The 24,340-nt window shown below is 47.3% G+C and overlaps 1 protein-coding gene across 5 annotated transcripts in view; it reads left to right on the top strand.

Annotated features, from left to right (window-relative positions):
• Window positions 1-24,257, top strand: part of IP6K1 (inositol hexakisphosphate kinase 1) — a 37,537-nt gene extending 13,280 nt beyond the window's left edge. For 4 of the 5 annotated variants that reach the window (XM_017820049.1, XM_017820046.1, XM_017820047.1 and 1 more), the window contains 5 exons: window positions 15,828-16,173; window positions 18,495-18,705; window positions 19,297-19,481; window positions 20,752-20,927; window positions 21,765-24,257. In XM_017820049.1, the coding sequence (XP_017675538.1) occupies window positions 15,951-16,173; window positions 18,495-18,705; window positions 19,297-19,481; window positions 20,752-20,927; window positions 21,765-22,274 (1,305 nt within the window). In that variant the 5' untranslated portion in view covers window positions 15,828-15,950 and the 3' untranslated portion in view covers window positions 22,275-24,257. The remainder of the gene's footprint in view (window positions 1-15,827; window positions 16,174-18,494; window positions 18,706-19,296; window positions 19,482-20,751; window positions 20,928-21,764) is intronic. The other variant, XM_017820050.1, reaches the window with a different exon arrangement.
• Window positions 24,258-24,340: the final 83 nt, after the last annotated feature.

The raw sequence follows: 24,340 nt of genomic DNA, 5'->3' as shown, positions 1-24,340 counted from the left end.
CTTGGATTCTTCTTCTTAATTAAAGCTCAAGCGTCTCCACAAAACTTTTCTTAGGGATTTTCAGGAGGGCCTAGGTTTGCTCTTTACAGACCTAACTTCCATTTGCTAAATACACTCAGCCTGACCAACAGTGAGAAGGGGGGCTGTTTTGCCACATGTTTTAGAAATGGGGTCATCCGACTCCAGCAAGTTGATTTTTACATCCCTGCAGAGAGACCTGTGGTTTCTTTGACATCCTGGAATACAGAAGAACAAACTCAGCCATGTTGGTCTGCATTTCTCTCTTTGAATTGGGGAACAACTACTTTCTCTCAGGAAGCTCTTATTGTAACATCCCTGATAATTATGACATAACTTCTACCTCTACATCAGCAGTAAAAGGCGAAACAAAGACTGCTGAATGAGGGGGCTGAATGAGTGATGTACAGACTTGCTTGGTACTTTTTATGCCTAACTCTTCAGCAGGAAGGTCTCCCAGCTCCTGTGTTAGGAGACAGGGTTCGGAGAGGAACCAGCAGTCAGAAGCAAATGGCAACAGAGTGGGTGATTACTTGAGAGAATTTGAGCCATGTGAGCCCATGGGACCTGATGGTGCTGAGTCTTGGCCACCTTGGAAAAGTCACAGGGATGCCGGGGCATGTCTGATCACTTGTCTTCAAAATAGGCCCAAAGAATAATCCAGGGTGGTCAGACCCACTTCAGTCCTGGGGACAGTCATGGGTCAGGTCTGTTTGGGACACCTTTCTGAGCATGTGAAGGAATGTGACTGGGAACAGTCAGTATGGATTTACTGATGGTAAGTTGTGTCTGACGCACCTCATTGTCTTCTGTGATAAAATAATCGGATTTGTGGATGAGGAAGAGCACCAGAGGCCATTTAGCTTAAGTTTACTGGGTGTTTTGGGACTGTTTCCCACAGTATTCTTGTGTGCAAGTTGGGACATTACAGTCTGGATGGGTGGAGTATGAATTCAAGCACATCAGGGAATTCTGAAGAGTAAATGGAGTCAGAGGCGGATGAACGGGTGATTCATAGAGAGCTCTTTCCACACAGCAGGACATTAGGTTTGAAAGTAGGCTCTTAATCAGTCTTTCTTTTCCTCCTGAATGTCGTTCTTTGCCACAGTGTGATAAGAATGGATGGAAGACAGTATTTAAGACGCTGTCTGGTTGAAATTCATCAGTCTGGCTCATTATCAGTGTAGAAGATTAATCTGTCTTTTCTTGAGGGGGGAGTGGGGGGGCTCACATGAATGTTTTTCCAAGATTACCTTGTTTTGTTTTTCCCTTAGTCACGTGTATATATGTGATAGCTACTGAACTATAGTTAAGTACAATATGTGGTAGTTTTGGAGATTTCAGTCACACCTGTGGAGGATGTGTTTGGAGTGCTGCGGGGTTTGTAAAGAAGAAAAACAGTTGCTCAAAACATAAAGTAATTTTGTTTTCAGCAGGTTACAGCCTCCTGGGATTTCATAGACTTTCTAGTATAAAAGGTGAGCTGGAGGTTTTCCATCAGCACAGATCTACTGAGTACTTTGATTTCTCTTCACTGTTCCTGAGATACTAGGGGGCATCTGATAATATTTTTGGGATTACCACTGTGGAAAGAATACTGTTTCATTAGAGCTGGACAGGCTCAGATTTATATACTTGTGCCCATGGAACTGTAATTGCAAAATTCAGCGTAGGATGCTTGCTTTGGGATTTTTTTTTCCTTTCCATGACTGCCGTTACTGCCTTGCTGCAGCCAGTGGTGTGCTTTGGCATTAAGAATTCAGTTCCAGCTATCTGGTGTGGTAATGTGCTAAATTAAGGTGCCAGTTATGAGCAAAGAGGTTAATGGTCTTACATAATATTGGTCCTGAGGTTTTTTGTCACTGCAGAATCAAAAATAGCAATTAGAAGCTTGTTTTTTGTCCTAGTTGTGGATTTTTCTGTGGAGATCAATTATCTGCAGCAAGTGACTTTTTAATCAAAGCTGGTTTTTTGTGTTTTAAAAGCATCATAATTCAAAAGTTGAGAACAGATACTAAAAACCCAAGTTTACCACAAGCTGCTTATATTCATCTTTCAGTTAGCAGTCTCTTGGAAAGCTGTAGATCATTCTTATTTTATCAGAACTGCCTAAGGGATGTAATTTGAGCTCCTCTGCATTTTTGGCTTTTGTAATAATTCTTCATGGGTTCAACTCTTTGTGGCTTTTGTGCATCTGTCTTTAACCCTGTAGCCTCTCTGTACAGTTACTTGTTAAACCTCTTTAACTCTTGGCTTCACTTTGCTGTTGCACCATGCAGTCTGAAACAGCCAAAAATGTGGAGTGTTCTTGCAGATGCATCTGAAAGATCTGTTGTGTTAGCCACATTCTTTTTTTTTTTTTTTTTCCTTCTGAGAACATTTTACCATTTGTTCCAAACGGGAACTGACTGTATGCATTGAGATTAGCTTGTAAGTGTGTCTAATCTCACCCTAAATCTCCATTCACAAAGATGCTGCTTCCTTACTGGCAATGTGTTCCTTCCTGTTAAGGTTTCTTCTCTTCACGTCTTTGTAATTGTGAAATTCATAATGCATTTTAACTTTGATTACCTTATGAAGGAAAAATGCATATGTTCACCTGCATGGCAGCATGAATTGCTTTACATCTGTCACTATTAAGTGACAAGGGAAATGATTCCTAATTATGTTGTCTGGGGATGATTCAGGACTTGCTCTATAGATTCCATTCAGAAGTGTCCAAATGGTGTCTTGTTGGAAGGTGGGGGAAAAAAAGCCAAACCAAAAGAATGGGGGAAAATTGTCCTCAAATTTTTAGTTCCTGTGTTTGTGAAAAAGAAAGATTTATGTAACGGAATGTGCTGCATTCTGCTCCTTGGCTTTCTGTTGGAGGTGCCAGCGTGTTCTTGCAGGGCATTGCTGCTCCTCACTTCTTGACAGCACACCTGGGCTTAGTGCTCGCCAAGGCTCTGGTTTGGTACATGAGCTGTGGAGCTGTGAACTGCATTCACTAGACTTGCCCTAATTTTTTAGCATGTGATGATCCTGTATTCAGTCTTTCCTTGATTAAATGTCTGCTTCCAGGGGGAGTCAGCAGCCTGCATGTGCAGATAAGCTGAATTGGGATTTGAGCAGGGAAGCACTGGGCAGACTTGCAGCCACAAAGAGTCCCCTCCAAATACCACTCTCTGTGGCTTTCTCTTCTTGCATTAGAGGTTCCATTTGAAGTTGAGCAGTGATCACATAAATTCTTCTAATATCTCTCTGCTGATAGGAACAAAGAGACAAGACGTTATGTTAATGTGTAATATTGGTGGGCTGGTAGCTGAGCTGAAGTCTCCCAAGGGTAGGACTCATAATCCTCTTAAAGGAGAGGAGAATCAAAGAGGCTTTGGAGGTCACCTTTTGTGGGGTGAGAAACAATCCCTGTGCAAAGCTCTGCACCTCTATGATCAGTTCCTCTCCCTTTTTCCTATGTCATCTGCCAGCAGCGGAAAATAGACCTAGATGAGTCCTGCAAGAGTCTTGACCCCTGTGAAACTCCTCCTGCCTCAGGTTTGACTACCTGCCAGAAGACAGCTGTGTGTTTATGGGTTGATAATCTTATGTGACAGTGTTAGAAAGTCTTACTGTATACAGATACTTGTCTGTTACTGGAGTGACACTCAGAGCATGCTTTGATCTAAGTGGGACCATATGCTTCTGCTTAGCACTGCAGCTTCAACACAGTTTTATGTTCACCTTATATTTTACTTGTATTGGAGAGTTGTGAAAAATTCAGATGTCTAAATGCAGTCCTAAGTTATCACTTTAGTGAATTTTCTGAATGTTTAAAACTCCTTTAATATTAATATTTGATACTCAAAGAGCAATACTTTCAATCCTAGTGACTTTGACAGGTCAAGAATTTATTAAGATGGACTTTTTGACTGTGATTTGTGATATTTTAGCAATTTGTGGGGACAGAGATGTTGTAGCATTTGCTCATGAACATACTGTTTTCTTTGAAAGACTTACTTGTTTTGCAAGATTGTCCAAGTGCAATGGAAACTTGCTGCTTATTCAAGAGACGGTCACAACTTCATCTCTGAATTTTGGAGTAGTGAATTGTGTATGGAAGTGACCCAGACTGTCCTTTGAGTGTGCTTGTCCTCCAAGTGGAAGGAAGATGACGAGCAGCAATTGAATTTGCTGCATCTCTGAGGCAGAACTGGGTCTTCCAGGAATCCCCAATTTGATCAGTGCTGTGTCCAGGGTGAGGTGTTACAAGCGGTGATGAGAAGTAGCTACAACAGATGTCGATCGTGAGAAAATGGGTGTCAGTTTAAAGTCATGAAAAATACCTTATGAATAAGGGAAGTTCTTCTGAGAAGACCCTAGAATGTCACTACCCTTAAGGTATTGCTGTGCACAGCAGATGAGGGGTAGGTGTTGGCACAAGAACCCTTTTATGGTGAGACAAGGGACAAATTACTGGTTCCAGCGTCCTGTCACCTTCAGTGTCGTTGCAGCTCCATCGCTTCACAGTGACTGTTGCAGTGGTTTCCTGCACAGAGCTCTTTAGATGGATCAGCTCTTCCTTCCTAAAAAGCTTGGTTGTGCAAAAGTGGTCAGCTTTCTGAAGCGACTTTCTTAATAGTTTAACCAAGGTAAAGAGAGCCTTGGACATAACCCAGGCAGCAGTTTCTAAGAATTCTTTGTTGTTCATGAATCGGTGTTGTTTGTATAATGTTGTTGTCACTGTTCCTCCTGGCTTTGATCCCTGGTACTGCTTGCACATGCTGCTGCCGTTTGTCATGCCCTACTTAATCACAACAGGCTGTTTCTCACTCTCCCTTATGTATTTTAGTAGCTCTTTTGCTCTGGAAATGGTGCTGGTAGCAAATAAATTAAAGATTTATTTTTGAGGAAATAGGGCATTTTAAATATTAATGGTATGTTGTGGAAGATGAAAACATGAAGAATTAGATTGCTGATTTTTTAATGCACAATTTAAATCTTTTGAATAGAAGTGTTTTTGTATAACTAGTACGTAGTTTTGTTGTGATATTTTATGTATGTTGAATAAGAGAGCAGCTTCACAGTTGCTTGAAGCTGAACCTTTGCCTTGCCTTGGTTCCCACTTCTCATATCTTTTGACACTGGGGGCTTGCTGAATCTCATGGTCAGATCTTTTAGGGACCTGATCCATCTGAGTACTAAAGGCTTTTATTGTAGTTTTATATATTGCTGTTATGGTTTCCTACCCACTTGGGTGTTTAATCTGCTTGCCTGCAGAAATGCTGATGCTGGTGTAAAGAAGATGTCAGGAGAGGTGAGAAAGTTGAATGATCTTTCTGCTGGGAGTGACAACTCACATCTCCTTAAAGTTGGGGTGAGACTGTTCTCAGCGTGTGGTTGCGGGGCAGTTGGAGCTGGATGGAATTGGCTCTGCTACTCTTGTGCCTGCCCTTGCCCTGCTGAATGATTCTTCCCTTTTACTTTCGTTGGGCACTGGCACTAAACCAGTTCAGGAAGCCACATTGGCAAAAACAACTTGTCTTTTTTTTCCGGGTTAACTTTTTTGCCAGGCTGGTTTCTGAGCAGGATCAGTGAGTGCCAGTGCTGACTCAGGACAGACGATGGGTTTGAAGAGTGCTGACTTAGATTTACTTAAGCTGTGATGGAACTATACCCTCAGATGCATGTTAAGGAACAAAGGGTAAGGTTTGCCAAATAGCAGGTTTTTTTTAGTTTTGTGTGTCTTTGTGGATTCATGTGGTGACATCTACAAAAAGGGCTGCTGGACAGCTTAGAGACTGTGATTTTTGCCTTCTAGAGCAGACACAACAGAAACTGTAGAAATCTTGTTTCCTGAAGCTGTTTCATTAACATGCTTCCTACTCTGTTCTAGAAGTCAAACTTTAATGGTTATTCAGTCTTTTTGATGAGAAGGCCTTGCACAATGGTGTCTGTCTGATGTAGGTACCTGGCACCAGCTGAAAGCAGAGAACTGAGAACCAAGTCCTTCCCAGTAGGTTCCCAGGCAGTCATCAAATAGGAAATACTTTCAGTTGGTTTTATTTCAAACAGTATTTGAGCTGATAATTTGGGAAGCTTTCAGTCTGTTTCTCTCATGGTCAGTTCTAAAGTGTACTAGCATGGCATCATTGCTTAGTGCTTATCTTGGTTTTCGGTATTTCTTTTTGTATTTCCCTGTTCAAATCAAAATTCAACTGCAACTGAAAGAGTTGCCAAAACTGCAGATAGGCTCCCCACTCTTTAAATGTCAGTCTTCAAATCAGTGGGAATTTGCACATCACGTAGGCTTGCTTTTTTTGAATGGAAGATCACCAAGACAGTTAGTGGTTATGCAATTTCTGGGAGAGTTTTGTTTCAGAACTTGGCCCAAAGCTATTCATTCGCATTAGTGACTTGGTTAGTCATGTTTTTATATTTATTTCAGCATGCAGACTGCAAAAATGACATATAATTTTGGACAAGCAACAGCTTAAGGGAGTTCAGTAGCTCGGGATACGCATCAGTGTGACCTCATTTTGTCTCATTAAAGAGACCCTCCACAGGGTTGGAGGCAGCAATAAAGTCCCCTACGTACTCAGTTTAGTAAGTGATCCTGTTCTGCAGCAGCCGTGAAACGAGAGGTGAGCTGGGAATGCAAACCTTGGCTTCAGGCACAGGGATAACCATCAGTAATTCAGGCACCTTGTGCTGATACAACTGTTTGTACAGCTGCACAATGGATGGGGGATCTGACCTGGGTTGAAAAGTAATCCTAAAAAAAAACAAAACAAAGCGCTGGTTTATTTTTTACTGTGATCAGTTCCCTAATTTGATCCGTGGTGAGGCTGCAAACAGTTGTACCAGCGCAGCAGGGTCGAGTGGGAGGGTGCTGGTGCAGCTGCCAAAGGACTGCCTGTGTAACCATGGTCTGAAGAAGTAACCAGAGGAGGAGTTAGACACTGATTTGGCTTGACTGGTGCTAAAAGGAATCTCGGCATAGTGTTGGGTGGGCTTTTAGAAAGCCAGGCATTTGGATGAAGTTGGTTTCATTGTGGAGGATCACTTTAAAGAGCAAGCAAGACGAGCAGTTGTTTCCACCCCAAAATCTATTCTGTTTTACCAGACTAGAGAGAACATGGTAGATGAATAGTCTCAACATGTACTTTTTCCTTGTGCAGACCAAGCTTTTGATGTGTGTGTGTATGCATGTGATGTATGAGAGAGCTGGAGGCCTAGCTGTTCACTTTAGTTTTCTTCCTTAATTCAGTGTTTTTACACGTTCTGAAAGCAGAAAAGAAATGATGAAGTGCAGGTAGATGAAACTTTTTTACTTTACTTTCAGTTTCAAATAGACTTTATATCTTGTTTTTCTGTGTAGGTCTTGTTTTTTCCTCTTTTGTGTTTTCCTTTATCTTCCCTTATTTCTTATGAGATGGTGGAGGGCAAAGAGCCAGAAAACACCCCTTATTTCTCTGGTAGCCCACATAAGTTCTGAAAGTGTGTGCCCTTGCTCTTGAGTTGAGGGGGTTGACTGTTTTTCCTGTTGCAGAATCTCGCTTTGGCATCTGTGCTTTGCTTTCTGTGTGTGGCAGGTGTAAGATGCAGCACATTGACTGTTCCTTTCAGTTCCTCTCAGTCACCCTCTCAAGCCTGAAAACGTCTTTTATTGCCGCACAAGTACTTCCTTTTCCTGCGATTTTTGGTGATTTTGCTGGTTTCCTCTTTCTTACGCAAGCTGGGAGGATCTTGTCCTGTATTCCCACCAGCATTCCAGGTTTCTCTACTGGGTAGGAGCCTGAGGGACACAAGGCTGAGGTGCACAACCATTTCTCCTTTTCCAGTCTATGTGGAGGTTGAGTGGGAGCTCAAGCTCCAGAGGTGTTTGTACACGTGTGTGATGACAGCATCTTTCAGCTTGCAGGACAGCAGTTACTCTGTAGGTGATGGGGCCATACTGACTTCCTTGGCTCTGACCTGACACCCCCAAGGGCTTCTGGGGCATTTTTAACCAGGAGAAGATGAGGTAAGGACTTGGGAGGTGACAGTTTTTCTCTTCACCCTGAGACCTGCTTGCCTGATTGCGGTGGATTCTCCTCTGTTTGGTAGGGCTGCCCCAGCACTGAGCAGTCCTTCTCAGTGCCATCCATCCAGCTAAGCTCCCACAAAATCACACCTTCCTCCTCTGTGCCAGCAGTGGCTCACTGTGCAGTGTGTTGGTCCTCTGGTTCAGCACAACCATCACCAGCTCTGACTCATTCTCTTGCTGTCAGCAGATTAGTGTGTGGTGCATTTACCTGCTCGCCTGTCCCACCTTCCAATGCTGTTGAGGTTGTAGAATTTGGTACCCACAGCTGGCATGAAAGTTGTGCACTTTGAACACTGGTTCCTGAACGTTCCTCCTCGTGCTGAACTCAGCACAGTCATTTCGTCATCTTGCTACTGAGGAGGCATTTGGGTGGAGTTACCTGGATGATTGTGCAGAACTTCCTTAGGGATGTGTGGCTTATTTAAGCCTCCCTGTTGGGGAGGAGGCCATGATCTGTGACTAAAGAGCAGGTAACGCTTTATTACCAGCATAAGTGAAAACTTTAAACATAGTATTTTTTGAGGCAGGAGGTGAAATTGTTTCCTCTGCTTATTCAGTTCATAAGTTGAGTTACAAATTCTTTCCAAGTTAGTTTTTGAGCTGAGCTTCTTCAATGGAATTGGTGTGATTTTTTATTTTTTTTTAAATTTTTTTCCCCCTTTCCCCAGCTCTGCTATGAATGCCAGGATTAGAGTTTTCTGCCTGTTGATGAGTTTTCTGAGCCCCGTCACTAGTGTGGATTCAAGAAATGTCTTTTCTTGGTGGGTTAGATTGATTTCTTATTGATTTTGATTGTTGAAAGTAAGTTTCTTTTTCTAACTGTCTCTGACCATTGGATTGGAGAGCTGTGCTGAACAGCAGCTTTTGCATTGGAATAATTTAAAAATAACCTGTATTCAGTGGAGACTTTCCTCTTTGTGAATGATATGAAGAGAAGCCAGAAATTAGCTCACAGAAAGCTGAGCAATAAGGCCTCACAAGCATTGATCTTCTCTAAGCCCCTCTCTAGAAAGCATGTGTCATAATCTCATCTCTCCTATAAAATGCAAAGCCGATATTGGATGACCCTGCTCTCCTAGGCACAAGTTTGGAAGAAAATCTTCTGGACTGGTACCGATAAAGCAACCTTTTGTTGTATGTATTTGATCAGGTCTTGCTGCTATGGAAACTCATAGGCCTGGACTGCAGCCAGTGCTTCAGAACAGAGAAGGAAGGTGCCCTTTACTACTGAGGCAGGGTGTATTTGTGGCAAGGTGCACCAGGATTTGGCAGTTTGACTCCATCTCGTTCATCCTCCCTGTCCACTGGAGACAAAGGAGTGGTGACAACCAGACCAGGGCTGGACCTTCCTCCAGCCTCCCCTTTGCAGTGACACTGATAGCAGTGACAGGGTCTGGCAGGTCCCCAGGCAGCCTGTGCCCTCCTGCACTGCATTTCTCCAGTGAGGAGAAAAGAGCATCAAGGGAATTAAATCATACCATCCCTGTTACGTGCAGTCCTCTCCTGCTCCCCAGCGTGATCTTATCGCAGTAGGGCCAGCTTTTCCAGCATCAGGACAAACAGGCATACAAGCTGGAAGAGGGGCCATTTGAGCCCTGGCTTTGGTTACCCTCACTTACAGACAGCTGCACGACAGATGCTCACAAAATGTTGCAAAGTACCTGCTCCATATGTTGCTGAATGTGACAGACCTTCCCTGTGCACTGCTGTGTGCTAAGGTTTGGCGTAAAAAAACCCAGAAAAACAAAAACCAGAGAGAAGCTACCACTGTAGCATGCCAGGGTGAATAAATGGCTATTGTTTGTGTCCTGGGTCTGGATCCCTAGCAAGGACTTCCAGTACCTCATCCCCCCAGGAAAGCATGCCATGCTTTATGCATAGGTGACAGCAGAAGGGCCTTTGCAATTCTTGCTAATCTGGCCTCCTAGAAAAAAGCCTTGTTTAACCCCACATCTAGGCACTGGCTTTAGCAAGTGGTTTCAGCATTCCAGCCAGAGTTAAAAGTGCATGGCTCAGCCTCTCTTTCTTCAGAAAGAGCTGAAAAGGCTTGGCTTCCGCTCCTTTCTTAGGAAGAGAAGAGGATAAAATTCTTGGTCTCGCCAGCTGCTGGCAGAAGTGCTGAAGCTTTGTGGTCAGTGTGATACAAGTATGGCACAAATAGTCTGTCAAGGTTTAACCCCAGAGGGAAACTCAGCCCCACAGCCGCTCGCTCCCTGCCCTCCCGGTGGGATGGAGAGAGAATGGGAGGGGTAGAAGTGACAAAACCTCGTGGGTTGAGGTAGAGGCAGTTAAACAGGTAAAGCAAAAGCTGCGTGCACAAGCAAAGCAAAATAAGGAATTCATTCCCCAATTCCCATGGGCAAGCAGGTGTTCAGCCATCCCCAGGAAAGCTGGGCTTCATTGCAGTAACAGTGACTTGGGAAGACAAATGGTATCACTCCAAACATCTCCCTTTTTCTTTCCCCAGGTCTGTATGCTGAGCATGACACTGTATGGTTTGGGGTATCCCCTGTGTCAGTTGGGATGTTACCTCCCAGCTTCTTGTGCACCCCCAGCCTCCTCGCTGGTGGGGTGTTGTCAGAAGCAGAAAAGGCCTTGACTTTGTAAGCCCTGCTCACCAATAACCAATCAACACTAATTTTAGCACAAATCCAAACCATGCTCTCATACAAGCTACTACGGAGAAAATTAACTGTCCCAGATAAAACCAGCACATACTCTTCCTTCAGATCTCTAGGAGACAGAAGCGTAGGGTACACCTAAGGACTTTTACTGCAAGCTTAATTTTGGTTTCCTTACTGTAGGTTCAGTCAAGCTCTGTGTTAGAGTAGAACAGGCTCTTTCCTTGTGCACAATCCAGCAGTTTGTGCATTTGTGCCCTGTAGTTGAGGCAGGAAGAGTATTGGTGAGGGAATCTCAGCTCATGGCACCGACTGGAGTGTACCCATTTGTGGCTATTGTCCTCTCCATGCCCTTCTTCATTGCAGTTCCTGCCCCAGCTTCACTGTTGGCATTCTCTTCCTCAGCTGGCATTCTCCAACAGCTTTTCCTGAGACTTCCGTTTCACTTCTGGTGCATGTATGTAGATTGTATTCTGCTTCCTGGCCTCGATCTGACGAGCCACATTTGCCGTGGTAAAAGCAGCCTGTTGAAAAAAGAGTATTTGGTAGTAGTTCAATTGTTGGACAAGATGCAGGGGAAGGCTCAGGATTCAGAGCTGTGTGCTTAAGCAGTCTGGGAAGGTTTGTAGCTTCCTGGATACCACGATGGCCAAATGTTTCTGGTTACATCCTAAGCGTTGCTGCAGGTTCTTGGAGAGTTGAGTTCCTTGCCCGGGTCCCAGGGCTCTTCTCCATTTACTGCTGACTAGACAGACATGTCTCAGACCTGTGGGTCAGCTTTTGTGCTGGGAAGTTGATCTCATAGCACAGTGGGAGACACTTTTTTTTTTTTTTATTAGACTGGGTTTTCTTTAGTAAAAGCTGGCTCACCCAGTCCAGCCTGACTAGAAACCACCTTGCTTTTCAGCACGGATGCTGACTGGTGCTTCTCTTTGCTAACGAGTCACCAAGAACCCACTGGCCGAATGCTGTAGTCCTCTTGCCTGGTATAGTGGTATTTCCTGTTCTTGTGCTTTGCTCCTGAGTGCTCTGAGGTTGTTCAGGGAACATGCAACTTCTGCCGTTGTGAGGTTGAGGTCTGTGTTTATCCCTCGCCTGTGGCTCTGCTCCAGAGTCGTCAGTGGCCATCTGCCTTAGCCTCCCTCAGGGCCTGGGGCTGGCCACAGTCCGAGGAGGGGCTGCAAAGGTGCATGTGCAAGCTGCTTACGGCAGAGGCACGAGTCAGCAGTGCTTAGTGCAGGCAGCTTTCTCACAGTGTAATGCATCACAACTTAAAATGTTTGTTCTCCTTTTTATTTAGGAAAATAGCTTTACTAGTGAGTCACGAAGCATTGCCAGCATTCCCATGCAAGACTGCTTATAAAGAGTAGGAGGATCGGCATTGTGGTGCACTCTGCAGTAATTCTCACACCCATCTGCCCTCACCTTTGAGGCTAAGGTTTCTGACACCTTAAGTTACACCATCAAAGAGGACAGGTTTAGTGCTGGTCTGGCAAGATCTTCACCTGTAGTCTTCAGCCAGGGTTCAATGGTGTTTAAGAGGTGTCTGGCTGGGTCTTCAAGAGCACAGCACTGTGTCTGTGCAGGGACATATTCCCTGCTGGAGAGTGATGGCAGTTTTGGGGACAGGATTTACTCCCCTTAATGGTTAGGAAAAACAGTTACCTTGTGTGTCTCCCTGAATTTTGTTTGGAAATGTGCTTTACTACAAGAAAACACATCTTATTGCTGCTCTTTATGCCCATCCTGCTAAAAAGTGTTTGAACAGTGAGGTTTGCAGTTCACATTTGGAGCTGATACACTGACAGGTGTCTAGACTTAAATATTGTAGAGCAAATTGTCTTCCAGTACAAGAGTCTTTTACTGGGAAGGATAATGAAATATGAGATGTGGTATGTCCTTGAGTAGTCATGGATAACTGCTCCTGAACCTCATCCCCCACATCTCCAGAGTCTGGCTCGATGGGAGATCTGTCTCACAGTCTGCCAGAAGAGGGGAGGCTAAACTGGCCTGAATGTTTTACTGCTGTTTGAGCTATAGTGGTGGTTTTGGAGGATACCAAAGGGTCTGCTTGGATGAACTGGTCTCCCTCAAGCTGTTTCTTGGACTGTGCTCTGCATTTTGTAGTTCAATTGGAAGGGCTCTGAATTTTATAAGCCAGCTAAAATAGTTGAACCCATGCCTTTGTTTAACAGACGAAGGATGAGTAATATTTAGGACTTCAAATAGTTTTCTGCTTTATATTTGTTTGAAACTGCTGGGATTCTTCTATCTTTACTTGTGGATAGTGTCCATGTTTAGTAATAACCCTTTACTTTGACTTAGTTTGATGAAAAACACTAAACTGTATCTGAGCTATAAAGTGTCTGTTTCTTAGGTCCTGTAGACATATTGCTCTTTAAAAATGTTGTTTCTGAAATGCTGCTTGCCACAAAGTATTTTTTCTCACGTTCATTTGTACATGGGAAACTGCCTGTATTGCTGTTTCTTTAGAGTGTGTGGATGAATGTGTGGAGCAGTAACTGGGTTTAGACTCTCTCCCCACTTCATGCCCAGCTCCTTCTCTTGTCTCACAGCCTCAGAATGTTTTGTTTCTGTGGCTGTCACTTCTTTCCAGGGTGCCTGCACATCCAAAACTTGTCATGTTGAGGTTTTTTTTGGTGGTGCTGGGGCCTTTGGCAGTGAGCCCAGGGCATTTGGTGGCTGCAGGGGCTTTCCCAGGAGCTCTGGATGACTGCAGTCATCTCACAGGTATCTCTAGGCCAGAGGACAAGGCTTGAGGGACTCGGCAGAGTGGGTGGCTGCTGTCCTCAGAATGATTCAGGTGGCATATGCTTCCTGTTGCTCACTTCTAGGAAAGAAGGCTGCTGAAAGTAGGATTCAGATCTCTTGCTTTGATGACCAAAATCTACCTGTAGCCTGCAGGTGAGGCATCTGTAACAGAACAGTCACTGTGGGCCTTGGGGATGTTTGTGATCTCCATCTGAAGTTAGTGAAGGGGTCTGCAGCTGATGAATTTGCTTGTAATGCCCCCCCGCTCCAAAGGATGGATAATAGTACTTCCTTCTGTCACTGGCAAAACGGAGACCCTGAGACACTTACAGTGAAAACTGAGACTTGTACCAGAGCTGGGAGTCAGGTGCATGTCTTCTGAGTATGGCAGTTACTGTTGTCACACTTGCAAATCTCTTATTTCTCTTGTCCCGTGAAGTTTAAACTACAGGAAGATGTGAAGTTAAACTTGTCCTCTGTATTGTTTGGAATAACTGAAAACTGCTTTAGTCACTGGCAAAATAAAAGAAACCGAGTCCAAGACGAAGCTACATCAGGAAGGGGAGACTTAAGTCTGACATTTGTCTGGAGTCTGTGAAGGGCTGGCCTGTTGCAGATGCTGGCACCTCGTTTATTCTGGGATATGAACTGCCTTAAACCCAACTAAAACATCTCTGACGGAAGCAAGCGTCTGCAACTGAAATTTCTTCTTGTTGATAAAGCAAATAAGCCAGAGGAGAGAAATCCCCAGCATGTTTTTGTTTGTGATACGACTTAGGCTTTGAGTGTAGGAGACAGACTTTGAGGGATACCTTGAATAGACTTTGATATCAGCTGCTACAGAGAGGGACCATCTGTAGGTTTTTTTCCCTCCTATTCCCTGGCCCCTGCCTTAAAAGCCAGCTAAATATTCACATTGTTCCCCTTACACTGAATGTGGTTGTGTGGTCGTGTAACCACAAAAGGAAATGTTTTCTGTCGGCTCAGTGAGATGATTCAACTCAAATGTACGTACACTGATACTATCCCAAAATCCAGTGCGAGGGAGTGAGCGGGAATGTGCGGATGGGGAGAGGGAAGCATTGTCCTGTTGCAGGGAGCTTTTGGGTTAGATTGGGTTAAACATGTTATGAAGATATCAGCCCTCCTTTTGAGTCTTGTGAGCTTCGTCTCTGACATGATTGAATTGGAGAGGAGGGAGCAGAGCCTGTGTTCGTCCAGAATTTCCCCCGGCCATGCAGTGTTGTGTAGCTGTGGAGACATCCCGTGGCCAGACGAGGAACAGCCTGAGCCGTGTCCCTAGTTCAGGCTTCCAGGATCCCTCAGTTCTTAAATTACTGCCCTTGGCTGTCGCTGTGCTAAGAAACTGGAAATTTGATGCATTCGGAAACTCGAGTCACCACATGGTTCTTGTACCAACATTTGGATAACTCATCACTGTAAGGAAATCCTGTGGCATTTTCCCCAGCGGTCTCAGGATCAGCTATGATCTAAGCTGGAAAGGGCAAATCATCTGGAGAGAATTTGGGCAGCTTTACTTTTCCATCATCCTATTGCTGTGCTGGGCACTCTGCAAACATTAAAAGAGCATCTGCTTCTCCAAAGCACTTGTAATCTCATTTGCACTTAGCAATATGTCTCGCCTACCTCTAGAGATCAGGGCCTTGTGCATGTAGGTGCTGTAACGTGTCAGGAAATAGTTGTTGTCCTGAGGGGCTTGGAGTAATGAAGGAGAGAATCTGAGAGGAATCCATTCAGTTCCAGCATACACACAGTGACAGAATGACTGTCCTACTCTGAGAGTCTTTCATGTCAGTGCTTGAAGGGAAGTGAGCAGTAAAGGAGGAATAGTGCAAGAGTGGGAGGTGAACAGGAATTATTTAGTTGTTTAGATGTTAAAAATGCAGATGCACAAGGAGTGAAACTCAGGTTCTGGAAATGTTTGTTCTGCCTGTGTCAGTCACCGTTAACTGATAGGCAGCTGTGGGCTTGGTTTTAATTGGGCTGCAGCTCACAGTTTGTGTTCCATTATCATATTGCCTTCCTGATAAAATGAACAAGGAAGGAAATAGTATTTGCTGAAGATGTGAAGCTCAGAATAGCCGTATCTCCTCCTTTCCCTGTCTGCTGTCAATCCTATTGGAGAAGCTCTGGATGGGACTGCCTCCGAATTAGCGTGTGTTTACCCGTAGGATTAAAAACATGGTGAGGAGCATGCTGGAACAAGCAGGATGTAAATAGAAAACAGAAGAGGAACAGATATGGATATAAATAAATACTAAAACCTTTTCCAAGCGAACAGGGAGCGAATGTAAAGGCTCCTTTAACAGGAATCTCTTTTGCTCTTTCAGATCACTGCAAGAAAGCAAAGTGCCAGGATTTTCCCCCTGTGGCTGCCTGACTGCTGCTGAGCTACCCCTCCCAGCCCATGTGGCTCTCCCCATGCTCCAAGAGTGCAACTGGTGCTCAACGCAATGTGTGTTTGTCAAACCATGGAAGTGGGCAAGTATGGCAAGAATGCCACTCGATCTGGAGACCGGGGGGTCCTGCTGGAGCCTTTCATCCACCAGGTGGGCGGCCACAGCAGCATGATGCGCTACGACGACCACACCGTCTGCAAGCCCCTCATCACCAGAGAGCAGCGCTTCTACGAGTCTCTGCCCCCAGAAATGAAGGAGTTCACACCCGAGTACAAAGGTGAGGCCTCTCGTCAGTCCACAACACAGTTACGTGCTTCAGGAACCTGCCCTTCCATTTTCCTGCAACTGCTGCTGCCGTGCTGTCTTTTGGTGTCATTTTATTTGTTGCTTATAACTCTCTTTCGCAGGCTAATAATTTGATAGGAGTGTTTGGAAAGGAGAGGAAGTATTTTGTTTTTTGTAGGCATGGAGTTAAATCCGTTCCTCTTTCAAGACAGAATGTGCAGTGTGACAGTTGTAGTCCACAGCTTAAGGTTATGGATGTGTAACTGAAGTAGTTTCATTACCAAGTTATTGTCAATTACAGCCTTGACCTTGAGCTAATGAAGTTAGATCATATACTGAGCATTTGCACATTCCAGTTGGGTAATTTATTGCTTCTTTATTCCATCTCTTTTATGGGCCTGTATCAGCAAGCTGCTAAAGCAGGAAATATGGCTTTCCCAGCGCTGAGGTGAAGCCTTGTCCCCAGCTGCTTTGAAGGAGTGGAATTTTCCAGTGCCCGTGCTGTTGTAGATTGGCAGCTCAGCTGTGTCTTTCGGAAGCTTGATACGCTTCCGGCCGCGTGTGTTCATGTTCAGGATGGTGATGTGGGCAGGTAGCCTTCTGGGGGGCTCAGCATTCCTGTTCCCTCTGCTTCTTTGTTTCCAAGTGGCACTGGGAAAGCGGTGCTTCACGGGCAGCTGGGACCACCATCTGCTCGGGAGCACTTTGGATCTGGCTGCAGCCTGACACTCTCAGAGCAGTGTCAGTTTACCTACCCGTGTCTGTGTGCAGGTCATGCATGAGGGATGCAGTCTCCAACAGATGGGTCCTCTTGTACCCTTTCAGCCACTCTGGGGCTGTGCAGTGCTCTGGTGTCCCATCAGGAATCCCACTGAAGCCTGTGTAGTTCCTAGAATCATGTCAGGCTTTCCTAGGGAATTGTGTTTAAAACCAGTGAAGCTGATAGTCCAGATGGAGATCTGTCTTTTTGAAGCCAGATACCTCCTGGTAGCCTAAAGGCATAGGATGTGCACCTCTACCCCGGTGTGGGATTTCATCTGGGGGTCCTGTGCAGTTTCCTGACAGTCTCAGAAATTGTTCCTACTGATCTAGGAGAGAGGAATATTGGGGTGATATTTGCTGTCTGAGCACTCGGATGTTACTGAAAGACTTCAGAGAGATATCTCGAGGAGCGTGTGCAGGCAGCCAGAGCACTTGAAGTGGCATTTATGTAGTGACATGCTGGAGTTCTGAGCTGCTCTGGAGTTGTGTTTGAGCCACCTGAACTTTGTTAAGCATTGTCATGTGCAGATTCGGAGAAAGGAAGTACACAATTGTCTGCATCAGCTGAGCAGGACGAGGTTTCCTCACATTTGTGATGAATCATTTGATTCAGTGGATCTCTCATTTGGTGCTCCTGGCAGCTATTCAATACTGGTGACAACCTAATGAAATATTTTGTCACTGCACATCAGGAGATGGGCCGATGGCCTAATTTTGGGGGCTGGAGGAGTCCCAGATATGAAGATGTCAGTCCTAACTGGAAGTGTCAGCTGTCCTGCTCTGTGGCTGACCAGATAGATATATTCTGAGTCTGTGCTGTGATAAATCCCTTGGACTGTGGTGCTTTCCAGGAGCCTTCAGAAGGTAGAACTGGACAGGACACACACAGTCCTGCTTGCCTGCACCTGGCTGAGGTAGTTACACTTGTATTGCTAGGGAGCCCTGGGACCTTGCAGATCCCTTTTCTGTGAGACTGGCTGACTTGTGATAAGAGTGGCAGGTGTCACCTTGGCCTTAAGGCTCTGTAGTTCATGGCTCTGATGCTGGAAAGCTCCTTTAGCAGAGAAAGCACAGTCCTGCTTGGCCACTGATGTCCCTGTCAACAGCAGGAATGCTTCTACAGGACATAGGTACTTAGCCAAAGAACTAGATACTTGCTTCATATGCTTCACTCCCATCAGCATCTTGACAGACTGTGCTTGACTCCCTCCAGTTTGACGACATTTGCTGCAAGACTGAAGGAAGGAAATAATCACACCCTCAGCCTACCAGCTGCACTTTTGTCCTTGTTTCCTGTGGTGGCAGAGTTTCCCCTGCTGCCGCCGACTGTTCGCTCAGGTAGTGGCGCAGAGAACTCTAAGGGGGTTTTTTCTCTGTGCTGTGCTAACAACAGTCGGGTTCCTGTACTCTTAAACCCCTTTTATTTACTCTGGGTTTGCTCTGCTGCTCTGTGAGCTACGTTTTCCTCCCTGCTGCTGAACATTTGGGTGCTAGTGGTTGTACATTCCCTCTGCCGAGAAACAGAACTGACACATCGCTTCTCCCTTGCAGGTGTGGTATCTGTCTGTTTTGAGGGAGACAGCGATGGCTACATTAACCTGGTGGCCTATCCCTACGTGGAGAACGAGGCTCTGGAGCAGGATGATATGCCAGAGAGGGACCAGCCCCGGCGCAAGCACTCGCGCCGGAGCCTTCACAGGTCAAGCAGCGGCACCGAGCACAAGGAGGAGAAGCCTGGCCTGGCCAGTGACAGCACTGAAAGGTAAAACTTTGAGGGCCCAGTGCCAGCAAGATGAGTGGGATATCTCTCTTCCTCACTCCTTTGGTTGAGGATGTTTTGCACTTCCATAGGGTGGCCAGGCTGTCACACACTTGCTAGCCCAGCACGTTGTGGCACTGCAAACTGTCAGGAGTTTTGCTGGGTTCAGGACCAGCTCGTCCACATGAAATGTTTCTGACACAGGAAACATTGTGTATGAGATGTGGCAGTGTATGAGATGTGGAACCAAAGCATGTGGAGCAGATTAAAACACTTCTCCAGAGGTTTCTTGCCAGGGTACTGTGAATATGAGTCTCTGCCTCCTCTCACCAGCCAGAGCTCCCTGAGAAACAAGTGTTCCTGTTCACTTGTATCAATTAGGGTACAGCCTAACAGAGTTGTTAGATAGACCAGATCTTTGAGTGTGGGTCCACAGCCCAGGATATTAGTGAGGATTTGCTCATAAGAAGGTTTGTGTTGTGTGCAGCAGAAGGAACAAACTTGTGGTTGTGTGCCAGGGGAGGATGTGACAGTCATAAGTACCTGGAGAACTCGTGGATTCTAACAGGCAAGTTTGTTCTGTCTTTACACCAGCAGCATCCAGGAATCGAAGAGTCCCAGGGTGGACTTGCACATCCACTCAGATGTTCCATTTCAGATGTTGGATGGGAACAGTGGTCTGAGCTCCGAGAAGATCAGCTATAACCCCTGGAGCCTGCGCTGCCACAAGCAGCAACTGAGCCGCATGAGGTCAGAGTCCAAGGACCGAAAGCTGTACAGTATCCTTTGGGAAGCACAGCTGGGTGTGTCAGATGGGCCTGAGGCAGCTCAGCCTGCATTTCCTTTGGCATTTCTGTCCTTCACAACCACACTTGAGTTACATGTTCTTTTTACTGTTCCTTCCTGCTTCTCGTTCTGTGACACTAATGAGTCATAGAATGGTTTGGATTGGAAGGAACCTCAAAGATCACCTCATTCCGCCCCCAGGCAGTCTGACTGGCTGCTTCGTATGGTTGAAGATGGGTTTTGGTGTTTTCTGTGCCTTCACAAATGATTCCTCCCGCTTTTCTGAACTTGCCAACTTGTGGGGTTATTTTGTTTCACCTGGCGGAGCTTGATTCTGTTTTCCTTGCATAGAAACAAACTTACTTTTAATAGCTAAGTATTCTTCATCATTTTAACTGCTGTGGGCTTCTGCAATTCTCAAGTGTGTGCTTCAGGCCTCCAGCTTTTATTTTTAAATAGCCTGCATCACTTGCAGAGAAATCATTCTCTCTGGCTGTCCTGCCCTTTTTAAGCAGACTTCCTGATTTTTTTGAAGTTCCTCTTTCAAAACCAAACACAGTTTCTCTCTTGCAGATTTAATCTAGCTGTGCTCTGGTTGCCATTTGAGGGTAACATGTTGACCTGTGCCCTGTGGGGCAAACTTTTGGGGTTCTTTTTCCTCCGTTTGGAATAAGCTGCTGCACAGAGTGCCTGGGGTGTGTTGTCAGCACTGTGCCCTGATGGGGGGGTTGCCCATTGTGTGCTGATGGCTGAGGGCTCCTGTTACTGCGCTGTTTCCTGTCTTTGTCACCTCCCCACTTCCCCCCACGGGTCAGGCAGTGTTGCTGTTCTGGACAGGCCAACCCTGCTGCTACTTGAGCCTTGAGTTTTCAGTCCATGGGGATTGTATTGTTTATCCATATGGCCAAATGGCTAATTTGATTAGACTTTAAGCTCTCTCCCGAGGGATCAGCAATTCCTGCTGGCATACCATGTCCTTCCTGACACCAGTGTTTTGCCCTGCTGGATTTCCAGTACGCCTGCATGTGACCTCCCTGCTTACTGTTGGCCTTCCACAGGGTGTTTTCTTCTACCAGTTGTCAGAGCCTGGGTGCCACTAGTTGGATGTTGAGTTTTTCCTCACCTCCCCAAACAGTTTGTCCCATCTGTTCTTGGGTTCCCATTTCTTTGTTGCCCAGCCCTATCTCCTGCTGGCCCATGTCCCTGTCTATGGTAGCCCTGGGGTGTCTCTGGTGGGTGAGCTCTCCTTGACATGCCTCCCAGAGTTCCTCTTGCTGGAGAACGTGGTGCATCATTTCAAGCTTCCCTGCGTGCTTGATCTGAAGATGGGGACCAGACAGCACGGAGATGATGCGTCTGAGGAGAAGGCTGCTCGGCAGATGAAGAAATGTGAACAGAGCACTTCTGCCACCTTGGGCGTGCGTGTGTGTGGGATGCAGGTAGGGATCCCCCAGGCTGCAGGTGCTGGACATTCCTTTTTGCAGCCTCATTAAACCTCCCAGTTAGCATTTTCTGCTGAGCGCTGAATTTGAATCTCCCGCTGCAGGTAGGTACACCGGCATTCACGCTATTTTTGTCTTCCTTTCTAAGCCTATAACAAAGGAACCTGCTTCTCCTGAGATGGCTTGCTTTGTCCACAGACAATTAGGGGATTGTCTAATAAAATTGTTTTGTGGCTCAGTGTTCAGCCAGAATCATGATGCCTGGGGAGGGAATTGCCTAAGATTTCCTTCTGTACTGCACTGAGAGTTAAAAAGTTGCTCTGCTGTGGCTTAACCCTGTGCACAAGGGTTTGTTGCTGTTGCTGTTGTGCAACGGTTGCTCCCTTCCCCACCCACAGAAGGACCTTGTAACCCAGATCTCTGCCCACAAACTCTGAAACAATGAGGGCTTCATGTTAATCACGTGCCACATAATGGCAATAGGTGTTGGCAGCTCCCACTGACAGAGGATTGTCCGAGTTGGCCTAAGACTTTGCTGTTTAACCCTTGGGGTCAGCTGTGCCGTGCCCATGTGTGGGGCACTGGGACTGATGAGCTGCCTTTTGGGTGTCCTGGGAGAGGATTGGTGCTCGGGCACCCTGACTGCGCCCATGGGATGCACCCACGAGCTGCTTTGGGATTCGGGGAACAGGCAGAGCTGTGTCCTGCTCCCTCTCCATCATGGTGGGGACAGAATAAGTTCTTTCAGCCCTGACAGTGCAGGATAGCTCAGGGTTCTGTGTGTGGCCTTAGCCTGTTGCACCCACTTGATGTGCCTTTCCTCTGGTGTTCCAGGTCTATCAGCTGGACACAGGGCATTACTTATGCAGGAATAAGTACTATGGACGCGGTCTTTCCATCGAAGGCTTCCGCAATGCCCTCTACCAGTATCTCCACAACGGCATCGAGCTGCGCAAGGACCTCTTTGAGCCTGTCCTTGCCAAGCTGCGGAGCCTGAAGGCGGTTTTGGAGAGACAGGCCTCCTACCGCTTCTACTCCAGCTCCCTCCTCATCATTTACGACGGGAAGGACAGCCGGGCGGGGACGTTCGTGGAGCGCCGGCCGGAGATGCGCCTGAAGCGGGTGGACGGCTCTGTCCCCGAGAGCCTCCAGGACGGCGGCAGCACCGAGCCTGGCTCCTCGGCACAGCCCAAGGTGGACGTGCGGATGATTGACTTTGCACACAGCACCTTCAAAGGCTTTCGCGACGACCCCACTGTGCACGACGGGCCCGACATGGGCTATGTGTTCGGGCTGGAAAGCCTCATCAACATCATGGAACAGATGCGTGAGGAAAACCAGTAGCTCTGGGCTATGGCCTCTTATTCTTGTCCTGGTGGCAGGAGGAGACAAGACCACTTACTACCACAGGAAAAACACAACTTTGGTTTTAAACAACTGTATCGCTCTGTTGTTTTTAAATGTACTTGGATAGGAGAGCCGAGGGAGGCAGGATGGAAGAGCTCCTCGTGCTGACCAGACGGTTCCGGCCGTGCTAGCTCTGCCTTCTGGAGGAGGCTCTGTAGATGCCTGCTGGGTGTCGGGTGTCCTGGTTCTTCGCTCTTTGCGTGTGCATTTTGGAGGGAGGACCTGGATATAGGGATGAGAAAGCAGGGCTGGAGCTCTGGCGTGAGGAGCCTCCTGCCTTGGGAGCTCTCGGGAGAGCCTTCCCTTCAAAATTCTCCGGAGCTGTTTGGAAAGGATGCTCCACTAACGGTTGGCAGCGTCCCTGTGGCCGCCAGTGAGCAGCTCAGGTGCTGGTCCCTGTGTTGGGTGTTGCTGGCTCTGCCCTGGGTTTTGCTGACGGGGCTTTGCTTTTGATGCTGCCTTTTTCTGCTGTTTGGGCACTGTGAGTAGCCACCCCAGACACGGAAATGAAATGACCAAATGCAACCCCTGGCAGAGCTGCGGCTGGGAGGGAACACCTGGAGCTGTGCTCGAGCCCGGGGCCTGCTCCCTCTCTAATCATGACACAGGCAGGCACGGGGCTCTGAGGGAGTGACTCTGCCCTGGATCACTGACCAAGCAAGCACTCAGCTCGTGAGCTAGCAATAGTATCTGTAGCAGTTAAGATGACCCCAGCTGTGCAGCGGGGCGTTTCGGACCATTTCAACCCTTCCCCTCCTATAATGTTTGTCCCACAGGCCGTACTGAGTCTGTCCCTCCAGCACAAAGCTGCCTTCTGCTCCCAGGCCCTGCCCTCCCCCCGGGCCTGGGGGTGGGTGGTGGAAGGGAAGGCTGAGGGTTAGGGCTGACCCCCTTCTCCTCCCTGAGGATCTCCGGGGGCCAGGTGAGGGGGGACCTGGCTGAGCGGCGAGTGCCACTGCCTGCCTGTTTAGCTTTGCTTCACGGAGTCAGTCTGTCCCAAAATAAATGTCCCTTGGCCTCCCTTGAGGCATTAACATTTGATACTGTGGCCTGGTGGTACCAGACTGGACCCTGCTCCACATCACCCCCTGTTTCTGTGTTGGGGCCCCTGGATGCTCCCTCCTGCTCTCACTGACTTGTTCCATGGCGTTACCATTACCCTGGCTCCTTGCCAGGCCAGGGTCGGGTTTGGGTTGTTTTTTTTAATTCCTTCAGGAAAGCTTGTTTGGGAATACTCGCATGTCGCATGTGTGCCGACTCCATGTGCGCGCAGGTCTCTCGGAAAGCACAGGTTCTCGGCCAGCTGCAGGCACAGGTCTGTGCCACTGGGGGGGAAGGGGACAGGGGCTGGGCCAGCTCTCTCTGCCTGTTCACTTGTCCAAGCCATCGCTCCCCTCCCGCCCTCGGGACAAGGACCTCTATCCCTGGCACACTGCCCTGTGCTGGGTTACTTCATCGCTCCTGTGGGTCGCTGCCTTGCCAGGACTCACAGGATTTTTCAGGGAGCAGGTTTGCAGGAGGTTCCGGGGTCGGGTGAGGGGCTAAGTGTAGCCAGCAGGTGCCCCAGGTGCCCCCAACAGCCCTGTTACCCCCCTGGCCCTGCCCCAGCGTGGCCTATCGCTGCCCCCCTCTGCATGTCCTTGTCCCCTGCGGGCTGTGCTCGGGCAGGCCAGGCCCCACCTCCTGGGGAGCCCCTTGGTGTCCCCTCGTGCCCACTCCCGCCGTTCCCACCTCACCGGCCGTGACAGACCTGCCACACTGCTGGTGCTCCGCGGGAGCCGCTTCCCCCCCACTTCGGACCACCGCGGTGGGACTCCACAGCTTGTACATAGCCTTGGCCCCATTTGTTTTTACATGAATAACCACCCTGTTTGTGCTTCACCAGAGAACCAAAAACCATTAAAGGAACTGTTTTTGTCCGCGGTGTGCCGTGCCTGCCTCTGCCGCGTCTGAGCGCGGGGAAGGGGGGGGGTTGGTGTTAAACGTCACCGCCCGGAGCGGGG

The sequence above is a fragment of the Lepidothrix coronata genome, unplaced genomic scaffold, assembly GCF_001604755.1.
Source record: "Lepidothrix coronata isolate B3197 unplaced genomic scaffold, Lepidothrix_coronata-1.0 Scaffold78, whole genome shotgun sequence".
NCBI lineage: Eukaryota > Metazoa > Chordata > Aves > Passeriformes > Pipridae > Lepidothrix > Lepidothrix coronata.
The sequence above is the reverse complement of the archived record's forward strand: the minus strand, read 5'-3'. Positions and strand labels throughout refer to the sequence as shown.